Source organism: Heteronotia binoei, chromosome 2, assembly GCF_032191835.1.
Source record: "Heteronotia binoei isolate CCM8104 ecotype False Entrance Well chromosome 2, APGP_CSIRO_Hbin_v1, whole genome shotgun sequence".
Classification (NCBI taxonomy): Eukaryota; Metazoa; Chordata; class Lepidosauria; order Squamata; family Gekkonidae; genus Heteronotia; species Heteronotia binoei.
The window spans coordinates 133,320,064-133,337,721 of NC_083224.1; the positions used below are offsets into that span (position 1 = coordinate 133,320,064).

The following is a 17,658-nucleotide window of genomic DNA, read 5'->3' on the forward strand; positions in this document are numbered from 1 at the left end:
AGAAACATAGTGGTTTTAAAGATGAATGGCCTTTTGGCTTCATCATTCAGCAATTGTTTGGAACACCTCCCAGGTCCTGAACTAATATCTCAATGCCAAAACTATCTAAATGCTATACATGCTTTGGTATTTTGCGGATGTACTGTACACTTTTACTGTGTGTTCTGATCATTTAGGGCTCTCTAAAGAAATTAGACATACTCCAGAACAAGTAATTTGTTAGCTTTTTAGGAGCAAGTAGATTACATGATTTTTTTCAAAAAAGGTTTGTCTGCTAACTGTATGCTAAACCCATTGTCTTGAAATAGGCTCTTGTACACAGATTGTGCTGTCAATTGTGAATTGATATTATTGTGGTACAGTTTGGGAAGAAGTCAGCATAAATAATATTACACTTCAGTGGGTTTCTTCAAAATGAGAAGTGCAAAATTAATATTATCTGTATCTCATTTCCAATTTTAATCTGCCTCTATGTGAGTTACTGAGAACAATAATTAAGAATTCGATCAAGATATAGAAATCGACTAGCTTCTGCATGCAAGACTGTGTGTTCAAAATCTTAGAGGATGAGTAGCTTTATGTATTGCACCTTGAATTTTGTTTCAAGGAGATGCTAACCCATTTCTTCTGAGAAATGGTAGATAATGATCACTGAAAGATAAGTTCAAAAAGATACTTTACTCTCATGTGAGAGAAAACTTTTATTTTGGAAACATCCCTCTAGCATTGAAAGCACTGGTTTATTTAACTTTCATCTACTTTGCCAAAATAATATACACATTTAGAATAATAGAATCATAGGGTTAGAAGGGCCCATTTAGGCCATTTAGTCCAACCCTCTGCTTAATGCAGGATCAACCTACATCATCCCTGATGAGTGTTTGTTCAGCCGCTGCTTAAAGACTGCCGGTGAGGTGGAACTCACCACCTCCCAAGGTAGCTGATTTCATTGTTGAACAACTCTTATTGTAAAAAAGTTTTTCTTCTATCCAGCTGGTATAGGGTTGCCAAGTTAAGCTCAGAAAATATCTGGGGACATTGGGGATGGAGCCAGGAGACGTTCACATTCCTTAAAATAAAATATACAGCAGTGCAGTTTCCCTGATTGTTCTCTCTCTCTCTTTCTCTCTCTCTCTCTCTCTCTCTGTCTCACACACACACACACAGAAACCAAAATAAACAGCTTACTCATGAGTTGCTGAAATTCCAAGTTCTTCAGACTAACACAGGGAAACCAAAGGTTCTGTAGCAGGAAAGACCCCTGCCATAGGCAAGTGATGATTGGTTCAGTGACAGATGAGGCCTGAGGCAGGATCAGGAAAACAGCTCTTTATTGAAGTAACATGCATGCATGGATCAGACCCATATGGCTAATGCCAGGAGAGATGAGTCTGATCCTGATTAAAGGAAGAACACAAGGTTTTATACTGCTTAAAGTTACATATCAGCATAATCAATTGAACTGGAAACACGTCAAGACACAGGCGGGACATGATTGGTTCTTTTAGGTACTTTCCATACATATCATTACATGGCAGCATTATTTGCAGTCATAAGACAAGCTAAACAACAGCTTTCCTGTTCACTAAACAGCATCTTTGGGATTTTCTCCAGGAATCTCTCCCGGGGTGTAATACATATACTCCTATTTCATCAAGCTGCATTTCATAACATCAGTTTGCTAGCTATAACCACACTTGCACTTCCTGGGTTTCTTTGGGACTTTCTGAGCAAGGCCAACCTTACGCAACACAACAGACATATTTCACACTACTAAGTATGCTTTTACACTGCCCTGCAAGCAAGCTTATCTGCTTCTCTTGACCTAATCAGTTGGATCCCAATCCTTTACCAATCAACAGCCAATTTCATTTTGATCCTTAATTAACACCTGTTCTAGTTTACTCTTTATTAACACCTGTTCTAGTTTACTCTTTATTATGCAAACAATTTCTGAAGGGGCTGTAAAACGAACAGAGGGTCTGGGCTGCTTTCACAGCTACTGGGAGTAGCCATGTTGTTCTGCTGGCTCACCACATTTCCATTCAGCCTGGTCTTTACAGATTTAAAGGCACACACAGACTGTCTAAAAGGTAAGCCTTTCCAAGCATCTTCTTAAGTCTTCCAAAGTGGAAAGGCACATGATGGCTGTTGCGACAGGGCTTCCCCCACTGACCAGCTGACTGGGGGCGGGAAGGAGCCTGCAAAACAGGGAGATCCCCTGCTGGAACCTGGGGACTGGCAAACCTAAACCAGTACCTTCCCACCCTTAATTTAAACCCATTATTGTGAGTCCTCTCCTCTGCTGCCAACAGGAGCAGCTCCCTGCCTTCCTCTTAGGGTTGCCAGGTTTGTGTTGGAAATACCTGGAGACTTTGGGGTTGGATCCAGGAGAGTGAGGGATTTGGGGAGGGGAGAGGTCTCAGCATGGTACAATGCTATAGAGTCCACCCTTCAAAGCAAACATTTTCTCCAGGGGAGCTGATCTCTGCCAGCCTGAGATCAATTGTAAAAGCAGGAGATCTCCAGGCCCCATCTGGAGGCTAGCAACCCCACCTCCTATAAGTGACAGCCCTTCAAATACTTAAAGAGAGAAAAAATATCTTCCCTCAACCTCCTCCTCTCCAGACTGAATATTCTCAAGTTCCTCAGCCTTTCCTCATAGGGCTTGGTCTCTAGGCCCCTGCTCATCCTCATTGCTGTCTCCAGGCCCCTGCTCATCCTTCAGGCCCCTGCTCATCCTCTGGACCCACTCTATTCTTTCCACATCCTTCTTGAAGTGCGGCCTCCAGAACTTTATACAATACTTCAGGTGCTGCCGGATCAATGCAGTGTACAATGGGACTAGGGCATCTTGCAATTGGGATGTTATGCCTCCAAATGTGTAATTGAGTATGCTCTTCCTAACAAATGTAGAACAACAACAACAACAAAATTTTATTTGTATCCCGCCCTCCCCGCCGGAGCAGGCTCAGGGTGGCTAACAACACAATTTAGGTTTAGTTATACAGAAATAGATAAAAATACATTTAAACATTGTAAACATTTTAATTAAAATTCTACGTAGGCTTTAAAAGTTGATTAAATTAAAATTAATAAGTGCTAATGCTATGTTTGCTGTTTATGTTTATGATGGCGGTTTCCTTAGCAATTTCCGTTTTCATCAGCGAAGGCCAGTCGGAAGAGGAAGGTCTTGCAGGCCCTGCGGAACTGTTCAAGGTCCCGCAGGGCCCGCATTTCCTCTGGAAGTTGGTTCCATAGGCTCGGGGCTATAGAGGAGAAGGCCCGGTTACAGGTACTTTGCAGCTTCACCTCTCTCAGTCCAGGGATAGTCAGCAAGTTTTTCCCGGCTGACCTCAGTGCTCTCGGGTTCATGTGGGGAGAGACGGTCCCTAAGGTAGACAGGTCCTCGACCACATAGGGCTTTAAAGGTAATGACCAGCACTTTGTAACGAACCCGGTATATGACTGGCAGCCAGTGCAGTTCGCGCAGCCCAGGCTGTATGTGCTCCCATTTAGGAAGCCCTAACAACAGTCTAGCTGCTGCGTTCTGCACCAGCTGCAGCTTCCGGGTTCGGTACAGTGGCAGCCCCATGTAGAGGGCATTACAGTAATCCAGTCTCGAGGTGACCATTGCATGAAGCACCATTGCCAGATCTTGGCGCTCTAGGAAGGGAGCCAACTGCTTTGCCCGCCTTAGATGGAAAAAGGCTGACTTGGCAGTGGCTGCGATCTGGGCCTCCATTGATAATGCAGGCTCCAGTAAAACTCCCAGGCTCCTAACCCGGTGCGCCGCCTTCAGCGGTGCACCGTCGAAGATCGGGAGAGGTATTTCCCCTCCCCGAGCGCCCCGACCCAGGCAGAGGAATTCTGTCTTCGCTGGATTCAGTTTCAGCCCGCTCCTCCTCAACCAGGTTGCCAAATCCTGCAGAGCCTGGTCTAAGTTCTCTGGGACGCAGTCAGGCCGACCGTCCATTAGCAGATAGAGTTGGGTGTCATCTGCATATTGATGGCACCCAAGTCCATGTCTCTTGGCAATCTGGGCAAGGGGGCGCATATAGATATTAAATAAAATTGGTGAGAGAACTGCCCCCTGAGGCACTCCACAATCCAGTGTGCGCCTCTGGGACCGCTCGCCCCCAATTGCCACCCTTTGTCCCCGATCCTCGAGGAAGGAGGAGAGCCATTGTAAGGCAGACCCCCTCACCCCTACATCAGCGAGGCGGCGGGTCAGAAGCCGATGGTCGACCGTGTAGAACGCGGCCAACAGGTCCAACAACATCAGCACCGCCACACCGCCCCGATCCAGATGCCGTTGGAGATCATCTACCAGGGCGACCAGTACTGTCTCCGTCCCATAACCCGGGCGAAAGCCGGACTGGCAAGGGTCTAGGATGGAAGCGTCATCCAGAAAGCTCTGCAACTGTGACGCCACTGCCCTCTCTATGATTTTACCTAAAAACGGTAAATTAGAGACCGGTCGGTAGTTTGCCAATTCGGCCGGGTCTGCTGTACTTTTTTTCAAGAGGGGACGGACCAGGGCCTCTTTTAGGGATGGTGGAAAGCGTCCCTCCGAAAGGGATCTATTTATGATGTCCCGTAAAGGACATTCAAGCTCCCTCAGGCAAGGTTTAATTAGCCAGGAGGGGCATGGGTCCAAATCACAAGCTGTAGGGCACGCAGAGGAGAGGAGAACGGCATATTTGTTTAACTAAACAAAACATGAGAGTTGATACAAGAATTTCTGGTCCTTCAATATCAGCTATGATCATTAAAACTTAAAAATGGACCACAGCCATATGTATGGATAAAGTATAGAATGAAAACATAACGTGTAAGTATACCTAAATAGCCCAATTAAAGCCTGCACTCCTCAAATACTTTTAGGCCTTTTACCTACATGCATCCTGCTAAGCTGAGACTCTCTGCCCCACTTTCATATCATATCAACTGAGATGAATTTTCCTTTTGCTTACCCAGTAGTGATGCACTGTCTCACTGAACATTTCAGGGAAACTGGCTTGCAAAGGACCATCATGTTGTACTTGTTTTGGAAACTAAGACCCATGATGACCATTTGCTTATTGTTAAATAATTTCCAAAGTTTAAATTTTGATGACTCTTAACATTAAATTTTATGAAGACAAGGATGCTTCCTGCAGTGTGAGACTCTGAGCCAACTTGCTTGCTATAATTTATAAAATGCAGGAGGAACTAGGGAATGAAACACATACAAGTAATTGCACACAGATGTGTGCGTGCATGTGTGTGTGTGTTTCATTATGGTTACAGACACTGATTTATATATGGTATTCCTGAGTGCTGCATTACATTGACACTTCTGGATTGTGAACACACAATCAAATACCCATAGCCTGTTATTTCCTTTTTAAATGTGCTGAGCTTTCTCTCTAGCAAACTTGAAAAGCTGTTGTTCCCTAGCTGAAGTCTTTACAGAACAACCATGTGTGGATGAAAACACTTTGTTCATTATTACTGAAACAGAGGGAGATATATATATATGCTTATAAAGCACAGAAAGCAATAAAAACAATCCCAGACAGTTAATGGATCTGTTGTACCTTTCATCTGCGAGACCTCAGAAGAATATCAGGAAAAATAAAGGCAAATGCAATTCCCAAATGGTATCATTAAACATGTTGTATTCTCTAAAATGAAAAATGCTGAAAATACTTTGAAAGAGCTGCAAAATAAATAGTGCTAAATTGAAGTATGCAGAGCTTTGGTACCTGCTTTGTTACAATGCAATCAAATTGGATAATTACAAGAGAAGCTCAAATTAGAGGGATAAATTAATGTGTAGTATGAGCTACTAATAACTCCCCCTCTGAAATGTTAAGAGGATTAATAGTCTCTCTCTCTCGGTTTGACTTTGCGAACGAAGATTTAAGAAATGTGATAAGGGAGAAATTTTTGGTGCTATAACAGGTCTCAACTTGTCCCAAACTTTAATAGTATTTACTATAAAAAAGATTTTTTCTAATGCTGTTTGGCCTGTTATTTGGTATTTCCCATATAGCTGCAGCTTCCGGGTTCAGCACAAAGACAGCCCCATGTAGAGGGCATTACAGTAATCCAGTCTCGAGGTGACCATTGCGTGAATCACTGTTGCCTGGTCCTGACGCTCTAGGAAGGGGGCCAACTGCCTTGCCCGCCTCAGATGAAAAAAGGCTGACTTGGCAGCGGCTTCTATCTGGGCCTCCATTGATAATGAAGGCTCCAGTAGGACTCCCAGGCTTCTGACTCGGCGCGCCGCTTTCAGCGGTGCCGCGTCAAAGACCAGGAGAGGTATTTCCCCTCCCAGAGTGCCCCGACCCAAGCAAAGGACCTCTGTCTTCGCCGGATTCAGTTTCAGTCCACTCAGCCTTAATCAAGTTGCCATGGCCTGCAGTGCCAGGTCCAAGTTCTCTGGGGCGCAGCCAGGCCAGTCGTCCATTAGCATATAGAGCTGGGTGTCATCTGCATACAGGTGACACCCAAGCCCATACCTCCTGGCAATCTGGGCAAGGGGGCGCATATAGATATTAAATAGCATCGGCGAGAGAACTGCTCCCTGAGGCACCCCACAATGTAGTGTACGTCTCTGGGAGAGCTCACCCCCAATTGCCACCCTTTGTCCCCGATCCTCAAGGAAGGAGGAAAGTCATTGTAAAGCCGACCCCCTAACCCCAACATCGGCGAGGCGGCGGGTCAGCATCAGCACCACCACACCGCCTCGATCCAGATGCCGCTGGAGGTTATCCACCAAGGCGACCAGCACTGTCTCCATCCCATGACCCGGGCGAAAGCCGGACTGGCAAGGGTCTAGGATGGAAGCGTCATCCAGAAAACCCTGTAACTGCAACGCCACTGCCCTCTCTATAATTTTACCTAAAACCGGTAAATTCGAGACCGGCCGGTAATTTGCCAATTTGGCCAGGTCTGCTGTACTTTTTTTCAAGAGGGGGCGGACCAAGGCCTCTTTTAAGGGCGTTGGAAAACACCCCTCCAGGAGGGATCTATTTATGATGTCCCGTAAAGGACATCTAAGCTCCCTCAGGCAAGATTTAATTAGCCAAGAGGGGCAGGGGTCTAAATCTCAAGTTGTTGGGCGTGCAGAGGAGAGAATTCCATCGACTTCCTCCAGGCTGAGCGGGTCGAAATGATCCAGAATTAAACCTGAAGACAGGCACGGAGCCTCCAGTTTGTATACTGTATCCAATGTGATGGGCAGGTCCTGGCGGAGTGATGTGATTTTGTTTGCAAAAAATTTCGCAAAAGCCTCACAGCCAATTTCCAATTCTCTAACATTTGGCCTGCCCTGGGGCAGTGTAGTTAAATCTCCAATTATTTTGAACAATTGTGCCGGGTGCGAATTTGCAGACGCAATCTTGGCTGCGAAGTAATCTTTCTTCGCAGCCTTGAGTGCCATCTCATATGACCTCATAAGCGTTCTATAAGATGTTCTTGCCGCTTCACCACAAGTGCACCGCCACTACCTCTCTAGTCGTCTGAGTCCTTGTTTCAGCTGGAGTAACTCCGAGGTGTACCATGGAGCCAGCTTCAAACGAGGGCGCAGAGGACGTTGAGGTGCGATCTCGTTGATTGTCCCAGTTAGCCGATCTTGCCTGGCATCAACTAGGGCATCAAGGAAATTGCCAGGGAGCCAGGGGTCCCGAAGAGCCGTCTGGAACCATTCCGGGTCCATCAGGCTCCGCGGGCGAGCCAAAATAAGCTCTCCGCCCTTACAGGGTTGGCGTGGCGTCTCCATACGGGCCTTGAGGGCTAGGTGATCTGACCATGGCACCGCCTCCAAATAATATAAAACATGAGAACAAACTTGGCCCCATCGTGCATTCTGTGGGCACCATACACAGACTGTACACCTTGTTACTCTATGTAATGGGGCCACTTCGACGTAATGCATGTCCCCATCTCCATTTTTTTCTGCATGGATGTCTGCACATCTGAACAGGTAAATATCACCTCTGTAATAATCCTGAAAGTTTATATTCCTCGCCCCTAATTTTCCTAGCCTCTTGATTGGATGTATTTTGATTGCTTATATGTGATTGTACTTCTACATGTTTTTCTAAGTAGACATTTTAAACCATTTAAACTGTAGTCTTCTTTCTGATACCAGACCTTTGTATTACTGGTGAGAGAACCCACTCTAAAATAGTTCCACCTATGGTCTATCTCTTGCTAATTCCCCCATCAAAAGAGTAGACCCAAGCAATTCTTGTAACACCTAACTGCATGTTTAGGTCATGGGGCTGTTGTGTGCATCAGGCTGCTGTGGCCCATCAATTGTGTGACTGATCAGCTCTGACCAATCTTTTTGTTGTTGTTTTTATTGTAACATGTAATGCTTGTGGAGAATTTAAAATCTCCAAGTAGATACATTTCCTTCTTGTGTGTTCAGGGAGAAATTTAGTCCATGTGGGTTGGCTGCTTTAGGTCAGATATAGATTTGCATAGGGCATTCTAAGTTGTGTATCTGATCTCAGAATCACAGCTGATGATTAAAATACTCACTTTCACCTTTACACTTATAACCATGGAACAAGTACAGTAATTCCATACAAATACAAAGTGTTGCAGTGGGAGTTATGTAGCAAGATGCTTCAATTCCAAATGGAAGCTGGTATGTGCTTGCTGATGAGCCATTCCTGAAGCCAGGGAGAACTTCAGTAACAGTCTAGTATGTAACAGGAATGATTGGAAACAAAAGAAACCAACTTATGGGCAGAAGTATTTGGACATATGTAAAGGATTCTTTGAACCCTGCCAGAGTCTAGAGTTGAAAGTGGTACATTTATTTTATTTTATTTTTATTTGATTTATATCCCGCCCTACCTCACCGAAGCGGGCTCAGGGCGGCTCATAGCATAAAATTCTAACAATAAAATTCAGAATTAAAATACAATAGTAATTTACATAATTAAAACATTAGTATCGATACATAAGTCCATATCAGTGTGCTATCTATAGACTTCCTTCAGTATTTCGGTGCCGGTCAGTTATAAGCCAACCGGAAGAGGACTGTCTTACAGGCCCTGCGGAACTGAGGATACATCCATGAGGATAAGTGAGGTAACATGGTAAAGTACATTGCAAAATAAAAATATGAGAACCAGAATAATCTCTTTGGTTAAGTAAAACATAACAACAGGTAGTAAACTGAACATAAGCAAATTTTACAAGATTGTGTGAATAATTAGTGCATTTCCCTTGAGATAAGAAGTGACTGCATATTTTCCCTCAGTTATAGAAAACTGGTTAAAGTTTTTAAAAATCATATTTACTTCTTCTAAGATGAATAAAAGTTAAGTCCTTAAATCTAAATGATTTACATGTAAAAGATGATAATTACTTGAATGGCGCTGCAGAAGATGCAACTAATTTTATGCAAAAACACTACTACAATCACTACTACAATCAAAGGTACTGCACACCCTAGAAAAGATTTCAGAATGACTCATCCAAAAACTCAAAAAATAATGAAGGGATTTGATAAAGTGAAGCAGACTGCAAGGATCATAACAAAAGTGGGAGAACAGCAGAGGTTCAAATTAAAAGGCTGAGATACAGCAGTTTATTAGGCAGAACTGCTTTGCTGGCAGAAAAGGCAACATGAAATCAAATTTCCATGGAAGGCTGTTGGACTTAATGGAAGGATTTAAAGCAGCCATAGATTTTAATGGAAAAAGAAACAGAAAAATTATAAAGTTGAAGAACAAAAATACTTGAATGGAAATCCAGACTGCTCAAAGGTAGAAAGTCTAGGCTGAAGGTCTTCAGATAAATTGTTATGGCTGCCAGCTCTGGGTTGGGAAATACCTGGAGATACCATGTGCCTTTCCAGCTCTGGAGGCTCGAGTCTCTACTTGAGAAAGGCTTCCCTCTTGGGATGGTGTGTCTGTGTTACTTTGAAGAAACTGGCAGCAACTTGTGAGTAGAGAGGCCAATCCTTTGCTTCAGAGTCACCAGAAACGGGGGGGGGGGGCGTCTGCTGAGCACTTCATTATTCCCTACGTGGAGATTGATTCTCATAGGGTATAATGGGGGATTGATCTGGAGGTTTCGGAGGCTCTGGGGGAGCTGTTTTTTGAGGTAGATGCACCAAATCTTCAGTATAATATTTAGTGCCTCTCCCCAAAGTACCCTCCAAGTATCAAAATGATTGGAGCAGGGGGTCCAATTCTATGAGCCCCAAAAGAAGGTGCCCCTATCCTTCATTATTTCCTATGGAAGGAAGGTATTTAAAAAGGTGTGCTGTCCCTTTAAATGTGATAGCCAGAACTCCCTTGGAGTTCAATTATGCTTGTCACGCCCTTGTTCCTGGCTCTGCCCCCAATGTCTCCTGACTCCACCCCCAAAGTCTCCTGGCTTCACCCCCAAAGTCCCCAGATATTTCTTGAATTGGACTTGGCAACCCTAGTTGCCAGTGATACAGGTCTAGGCCTAATTTTTCTGCCTGTAAATCTCCTGCTGGTTGGCCCCTATCCCCAGCTAAAGTCAAGCAGCTGTAATTGACAACCATTGGGGAGGGAATAACTGGGCTTAGAGCAGGGTGATGATGGGAAGAGAAAGAACAGGGAGGTGCAACCTTGGAAGTTTCAGGAGGAACAGAGAGGGGGAATTAGAGAGCATATCCATGGCTAGTCAGGAGAGGTAACAAGAATGGAGGTGGAGTCTGTTTCTGGGGGTTGAAGAGACGTCATTTGATTAGAGCGAAGGGAAAACAAGAAAGTCATCAGTAAGGATGTAGGTAAACCAGGCTGAGAGTAAGAACAGCTTGAGGAGAGATGGAGATTGAGAGATAGCAGCTTATACATTGACTGATTATGAAACATGAGCTTTGTCAAGTCCTGTAATGAAACTGAACCTAAAATGCTGGGCTAGAGAGGGATCCTTTCAAATCCAAATTTGTACCCTTATCTATCAGTGGCAAAAACAGTGGCAGGTTTTCTTCTTACTCGTGTCACTTAGAGATGCTAATGGGAAAGGAGGTGAAGTTATTCTATTGACTAAGAAGTTGATTTGTTCACTGGACTGGTCTATATTATTTTGGACTCTCCTTGAGTGAAATTGAATTAACATTAACATTATTGTCCTGAAAGTTCAGTTTGATCTGGGTATGGGGAGAGCCCATAAGGTCACAAGACAAGTCTTCAGTGACAGGGTGTGACAGTTTCTCTTTTCCTTTCATAAAGAGTGGAGGATAACATCCACACTTTTGTCTGGGAAAATTAATGTTATGTCCCAAATGTCAGGAATTCAATTATGAAGTAATGCTTTTTGGGAGAAAGCATCAAAGTAACATCTCACAGGAAGGTCACCTCATCAGGACACTGGGATTTCAAGCACGTGACAGCCGAAATGCAAGAAGAGACAAAGTCAGATAGATTCACCCTTTCCCTCTTCCTGCTGCTGATGTTGCTTTGCCCATAGATCAAAATGGACAGAGAACTATGCCTTTCTCCTCCACCTTCCACATTGCCATCTTAATTGGTGTCATGGAAACACTGCTGCCTTTCAGCCACCTACTTTTGTGGGTTTCTGCAGTACAAAAATAAGCTGAGCAATTGGTAAGGCACACAGAGCTGCCCTGTTAGCTAATTCTCCCTGGAGAGATGTATGTTGTTGGCTGGAGTAAAATGGGTATTTATGTTAGCCGAAATGCCCTCCAAACGAGGTTGGGGAATTAGTTAGGTGGGCACCTGGCTCACTAGGGATCTTTTCACCTATGTATACAAGATTAACCAACCAGAGAGTGATGCTTAAATAACGGACTCTAATTTAGTAAAACCAATTATAATTTATTAAGAAAAATATAGTCTTCCATACAAGATAAAAATACACATCCAATCACACATACAGTCCTGGAAATATAGATAGATCGATAGGGGAACATAAAGGGTAGACACACAGGGTAATATTACCTATCATAGTCTTCGAGGAAGGCTCCAATGGCGACAAAAGAGGGAGTGGGTAAGGGACCCGAAACTGATCAGGAATCGGGGATGGATCTATGCAGCGGAAGGTGGGATACTGATAGAAGCACACCTGTGGGTAGCTAGTCCACAAGTTATAAGGACTCTCTTGAGCCCTCAGGGGATGGGAGGTATGAGGGAGGAGAAAGGGGAGGCTCTGCAGTGACCATGAAGGTTGGGCTATTGCAGAGCCAATAGAAAGTTCCTTGGTGGTACCTAATTGGGTACCTGCTCTTGACCAATGAACTTCGCCTAGGTCCTGTGTACCTGAAAGAATTTCCAGATTGCAGCAGGGCCTGGGGCGGCTCCAAGGTGTCAGTCGGGAAGAAGAATGGAAATGGCTACTGGGTGGGGAAATACTTAAGATTAGATGGGCTTATCTGGGAAGGTGATAATAGGGAATCAAATATTGACCTAGGTATCCCCCGGTTTAGACAAAAGACTTGGCTCTGGCAGGAGATGGTCTTCCTCTTTTCCTATCTTCTCCTGGGCAGGAGTCTTTGTCCAGGGTTTTGCTAGACAACAGGGATGACATTTGAGTTGATAATCCACTCATGGGGCAGACGGGTTGCTTGCAGGCTAAAAGGTGACATAGGGTGTGTACGTGAGCCTTCCACTATGAGAAGATGAAGTCCAGCCTGGCAGGAAGATGGCTACGAGTGGTGTTAGCGTTACACGGTGGATTCCATGTTCAGCGCTTCATAACCGATCGCCTGGATAGCTCCGTGGCGGCGCAGACTCTTCCGCTCCATGGCTGGCCCATGCAATGACGGGGAAACATCCGTTTGTGTTAGCAAGCACTCTGTACCCATTTAGAATGCCTGTATAACTTGTGGCTGCTTGTACACATAAGTCCCTTTATATTCCTGGATAGTTTTGCCCACACTCTCTGGCCAGACATGTGTGAGCTCACTTCTCCAGGCGCCCTGGCAACCATACTGGTGACTACGATGTTTGGAAAAGGGGGCTTTTCCTCACATTTAAGAAACACTACCTTGTATGAGATATATCACTGTTAACAAATATGATGTGCTTATATGGTGTGTTTTTTTAAAGCATGATTATCACTATCCCAATTTCCTTGGAGACTATTACCATGACTCCAACGGTTTTATATGGCCATGGGAATACCAGTGAATAAACTGAGTACCTGCACCTGCAAGGATTAACTCATTCATTTAATTTGTATACCCATTACCTATTGCTTGTGTTGAAATTAACTAAAATTGCAAGAGCATATATTGGCACACCCAGAGTTCTGTCTTCAGATCCAAGATATCCAAAATCAACTACTAACAAAGACTTCAATATGTTTGCTTGTAATGCTTCATAATATATAACATTATTAAGACATATTTACAGTTCTCAAAGAGCATGAAACTTGCAATATTAACATCACTAACTGTATTGTCAGAGCTTATTTGATAGATCAGTTACTCTCCCTAATCATTATTTAAGCTGCTAATGCTCATATATCCTGACCTTGATAGCCCAGGCTAGCCTTATCTTGGCAGAACTTGGAAGCTAGGAAGGATCATCCCTGGCTAGTATTTGGACTGGAGAGACTACCAAAGAATACCACGGTTACTATGCAGAGGAAGCCAAAAGCAAACTACCTCTGAATGTCTCTTGCCTTGAAAACCCTATACATATTGGCTTCAACATGATAGGAAACAATGTCCAGATATCCTTCCCATACACATACAGATATAGCTAATCTCTGAAATATAAACAGTTCAGCACATCCCTTCTTTTTTGATCCTTAATAACCTCAGTCTCCAGTATTAAACCAACATATTTTTCATAGAAACTGAACTCCCCAGAGAACAACTTTTCTGTATAAACTTGCTTGCCATGACTTTATTTTACACACACACCTACACACAAACCATTAGGGTTGCCAAGTCCAATTTTAAAAATATCTGGGGACTTTGGGGGTGGAGCCAGGAGACATTAGGGGTGGAGCCAAGATCAAGGCTGTGACAAGCATAATTGAACTACAAAGGGAGTTCTGGCCATCACATTTAAAGGGACAGCACACCTTTTCAATGCCTTCCTTCCATAGGAAATAATGAAGGATAGGGGCACCTTCTTTTGCGGCTCATAGAATTGGACCCCCTGGTCCAATCGTTTTGAAACTTGGGGGATATTTTGGGGAGAGGCACTAGATGCTGTACCAAAAGTTTGGTGCCTCTACCTCAAAAAACAGCCCCCCCCCTCGAGCCCCAGATACCTGCAGATCAAATCTGCATTATTTTCTATGGGAATAAATCTCCATAGGGAATAATAGAGTTCCCAGCAGACATTTCCCTTCCCCCCCACCCCCCGCTTTCTGACGACCCTGAAGTGGGGGGGAGGGCCTCCAAACTGGGGGATCCCCTGCCCCCACCTGGGGATTGGCAACCCCACAAACCATAGAAGAACAAGTGGTAACAAAGATGGAAACAATTATTTTATGGCTGACTTGGAATTGCTGAGAAAAGGTACACATTTTACACAATGTTCAATGATAGTACCAGTAGGAGAAAATCTCATTCTGTTCTCATCATATTATTAATAGTTATATCTGCTTTCCCATGTGGGAGGTAACTCCTTTTTTTTTCTTGCTGCCACATTGTTGTACTCCCCCCCCTTATTCCCTTCTCAGTGTTCTCGTAACCATTTACTACTAATGCAAATGCAGATTAATACCAATATGCAGTAGTTTTGGACTTGTGACAATGATGATTGTAGTATAATGGGCTTAGTTGTTGCCACTTATCCTCCTCTGGATTCCATTGCTTATCATTATTAGTATATATTTCCTACCATTGTTAAAATTCCACAGTTTTACTTTCACCCTTTCCTTCTCTTATTGATAGACTCATCTTTATACAGGCTGACATATCCTGGCATGCAATCCTGTGAGCTCTCTAGCCTCACCTTCAATACAGCTTTTTCTTTCGTCTTAACTTACCATTATTTCCCCCCTTTTATTTTCCCCTTGCCCTACGCTAACTCCATTTTTTTCTTCTGGCCTGTTGTGTTACCCAAATGTGCCACACATGTCAGGGCTGTAACATGCAAAGACATCCCTTTGATAGCATGGAGCAAACCCATGTATTTGAGGTTCTTTAATATACTTGAGCTCTGAAGCCTATGTATGCCAAGGTCCAGATTCAGATCAACACTGGGGAATATGGGAGGGAAGACTCTTAAACAGAAAAGTTTGTTATTTGGTAAACAGAAAAATGGACCAAGTTAATTTGTGCAAGTAGAAAAATGGCAATGAAAATTACAGAAAGGAAAAAGCAATGCAGTAAATGACACAAAAAACTTTTCCATAGAAAACTGCCTACCTATTGGGAAATAAAACTAAAAGGGGGAAAACAAGATGCACAAGGCTGCTTCTGGATAGATGGAGAGAGAGTTTATTTATTAGTTACATTTTAATCCTTCCCATCCCTGCACACAGGGTTCAGGGCAGCTCACAACAATTAAAAATACAGATAATAAAGCCTTTTACAATGCTAAAATTTTGTTATGTATTAGATTTACCAAGATAGCCCACAAACCTAGGAACACACTAAATCTATAAAAGTGCCCAAAATTAAATAAGGCAGTCGGTGATCACTCCCAGTAGTCACAGAACATACCAGGTCAGGGGGTGGAGTAGGGGAGGCTAGAATAACAAGACACTTGTTGCCTGAACCAAAGTCCAGTGGAACATCTCTATTTTTCATGCCTTGTGGAACTGAAACAGATCCTGCAGGGCCCTGATCTCACACATGAGTGTTCCACCAGGCTGGAGCCAGAGCCAAAAAAAGGCTTTGAAGGTTAAGACCATAACATTGAACTGGATTTGATACTCCACTGGGAGCCAGTGCAGCTAGCAGAGCACTGGTTGAATAAATGCTCTAAGAGGTGCCCCCTGAAGGACACATGCTGCTGCATTTTGAGCCAGTTGGAGTTTCCAACTTGTCCTCAAGGGCAGCCCAGTGTAGAGTGAGTTACAGTAATCTAGTAATACAGTAATCTGGAGGGGACCATTGCATGGATCGCTGTACTTAGGTTACAGGAAGACAGATAAGGAACAAGTTGCCTGACCAGTCAAAGATGGTAAAAAGCTGTTTTGGGAAGGGCTGTGATCTGGGTCTCCATAGAAATCAAGGAATCCAAGATCAAACCCAGATTCCTCACCATTGGCATCAATGATGCCTTACCAAGGGTTGGGAGCTGGGGGCTGGGAAAACTGCTGGGGTAACAGGATGCATTCCAAACTAGCAACAACAAGTGGGGCTGAAAGGTGACTCTTAACTTTTTGCTGACACTGGGGTGATTGGTATCAGAATGTGGGTATGATAAACATGTGATCTTTTAAAGGTAAGCTAGTGTAAAAAGAACTGCTTATATGGTAAAGAGTTTCTTCCTTTTGCATGGGGAGTGTCTAAAGCATTCCTCTAAGGAGATCTGGAATTTATGATTGGGAAAGGCCAGGATTTTTCCTGTCCAATCACTTACTCTAGCCTAGTGTTTATCCAGCTCTCAGCCCTTGATGGTAGAATCTTCATGCCTTTTGAAGCCTCTGCCAATATGTTTTGTCATGAAACAGCAAAATTGCACATCTCTTTCCAGGTTTGTCCAGGCCTATAGTTTCAGGCAGCTACTAATGGTTTCTCTCTGACTCAGCTTTGTGTCAGGCTTTTCATAGCCTAACAATTGGGCAAACTAGACAGTAATTGAGGCATCCTGGAATTCCCAAGTTATGCTGCAGTTCTTCCAGTGAGACAAGCTAACTATGTGAATGCCACTGAAATAGCAGGCTTGTGGAATATCCTATCTTAAGGATGGATATTCCAGTTCGTGTGTCAATTGAGGTAATGGAAGAAACATGATTGTTACTTTGTTCTCTTTTCTTTTTTCCGCATAGCCTTTACATCTGGACTGTGACATCTGTGCAATTATTTCAAACTCAGGACAGATGGCAGCACAGAAAGTGGGATACGAGATTGATCAGTCATCATGTATATGGAGGATGAACAATGCTCCTACTAAGGGCTATGAAGAAGATGTTGGGAAGAGGACAACAATCCGAGTTGTCTCCCATACCAGTGTTCCTCTTCTGCTTAAGAACCCTGAATATTTTTTCAGGGAAACCAACAGCACAATCTATGTCATCTGGGGACCTTTTCGAAACATGAGGAAAGATGGCAATGGCATTGTGTACAACATGTTGAAAAAGACGGTGGACAATTACCCTGGGGCCAAAATCTATATAACCACAGAAAAGCGCATGAGTTACTGTGATGAAGTGTTTAAAAGTGAAACAGGAAAAGACAGGTAAGTCCTACCTTTTGAAGTGCAGTTTGATATATACATTTTCAAAGATTAAAGATCTTCCTGCGATACAGTTCTATCCTTGCCAAATGCTATAAAACCCCCTGACCAGCTTTTAAAATAGATTATTATATGTTTTTGACTGCTTGAAGCACTTGGTGAAACATCAGCTGGATATTCTTTACCCCAGTGCTGTTTCCTTCTGTTCTTTTCATTTTTGTTGGCCTGAATCCCAAACAACAATGGATGCTTACCTGAAGCATTTGCATCACTGTGTGCTGGTTTTCAGCTGAGTTTACTCTTGAGTTGACACTTCACAGATGAGAGGAATAGTATATTACTT

General features: G+C 43.5%; 1 protein-coding gene across 2 annotated transcripts in view; it reads left to right on the forward strand.

The window, feature by feature from the left end:
* Positions 1-17,658, forward strand: part of ST6GALNAC3 (ST6 N-acetylgalactosaminide alpha-2,6-sialyltransferase 3) — a 491,467-nt gene that overhangs the window by 316,799 nt on the left and 157,010 nt on the right. For both annotated transcript variants that reach the window (XM_060232040.1, XM_060232039.1), the window contains one exon: positions 16,909-17,318. In XM_060232040.1, the coding sequence (XP_060088023.1) occupies positions 16,909-17,318 (410 nt within the window). The remainder of the gene's footprint in view (positions 1-16,908; positions 17,319-17,658) is intronic.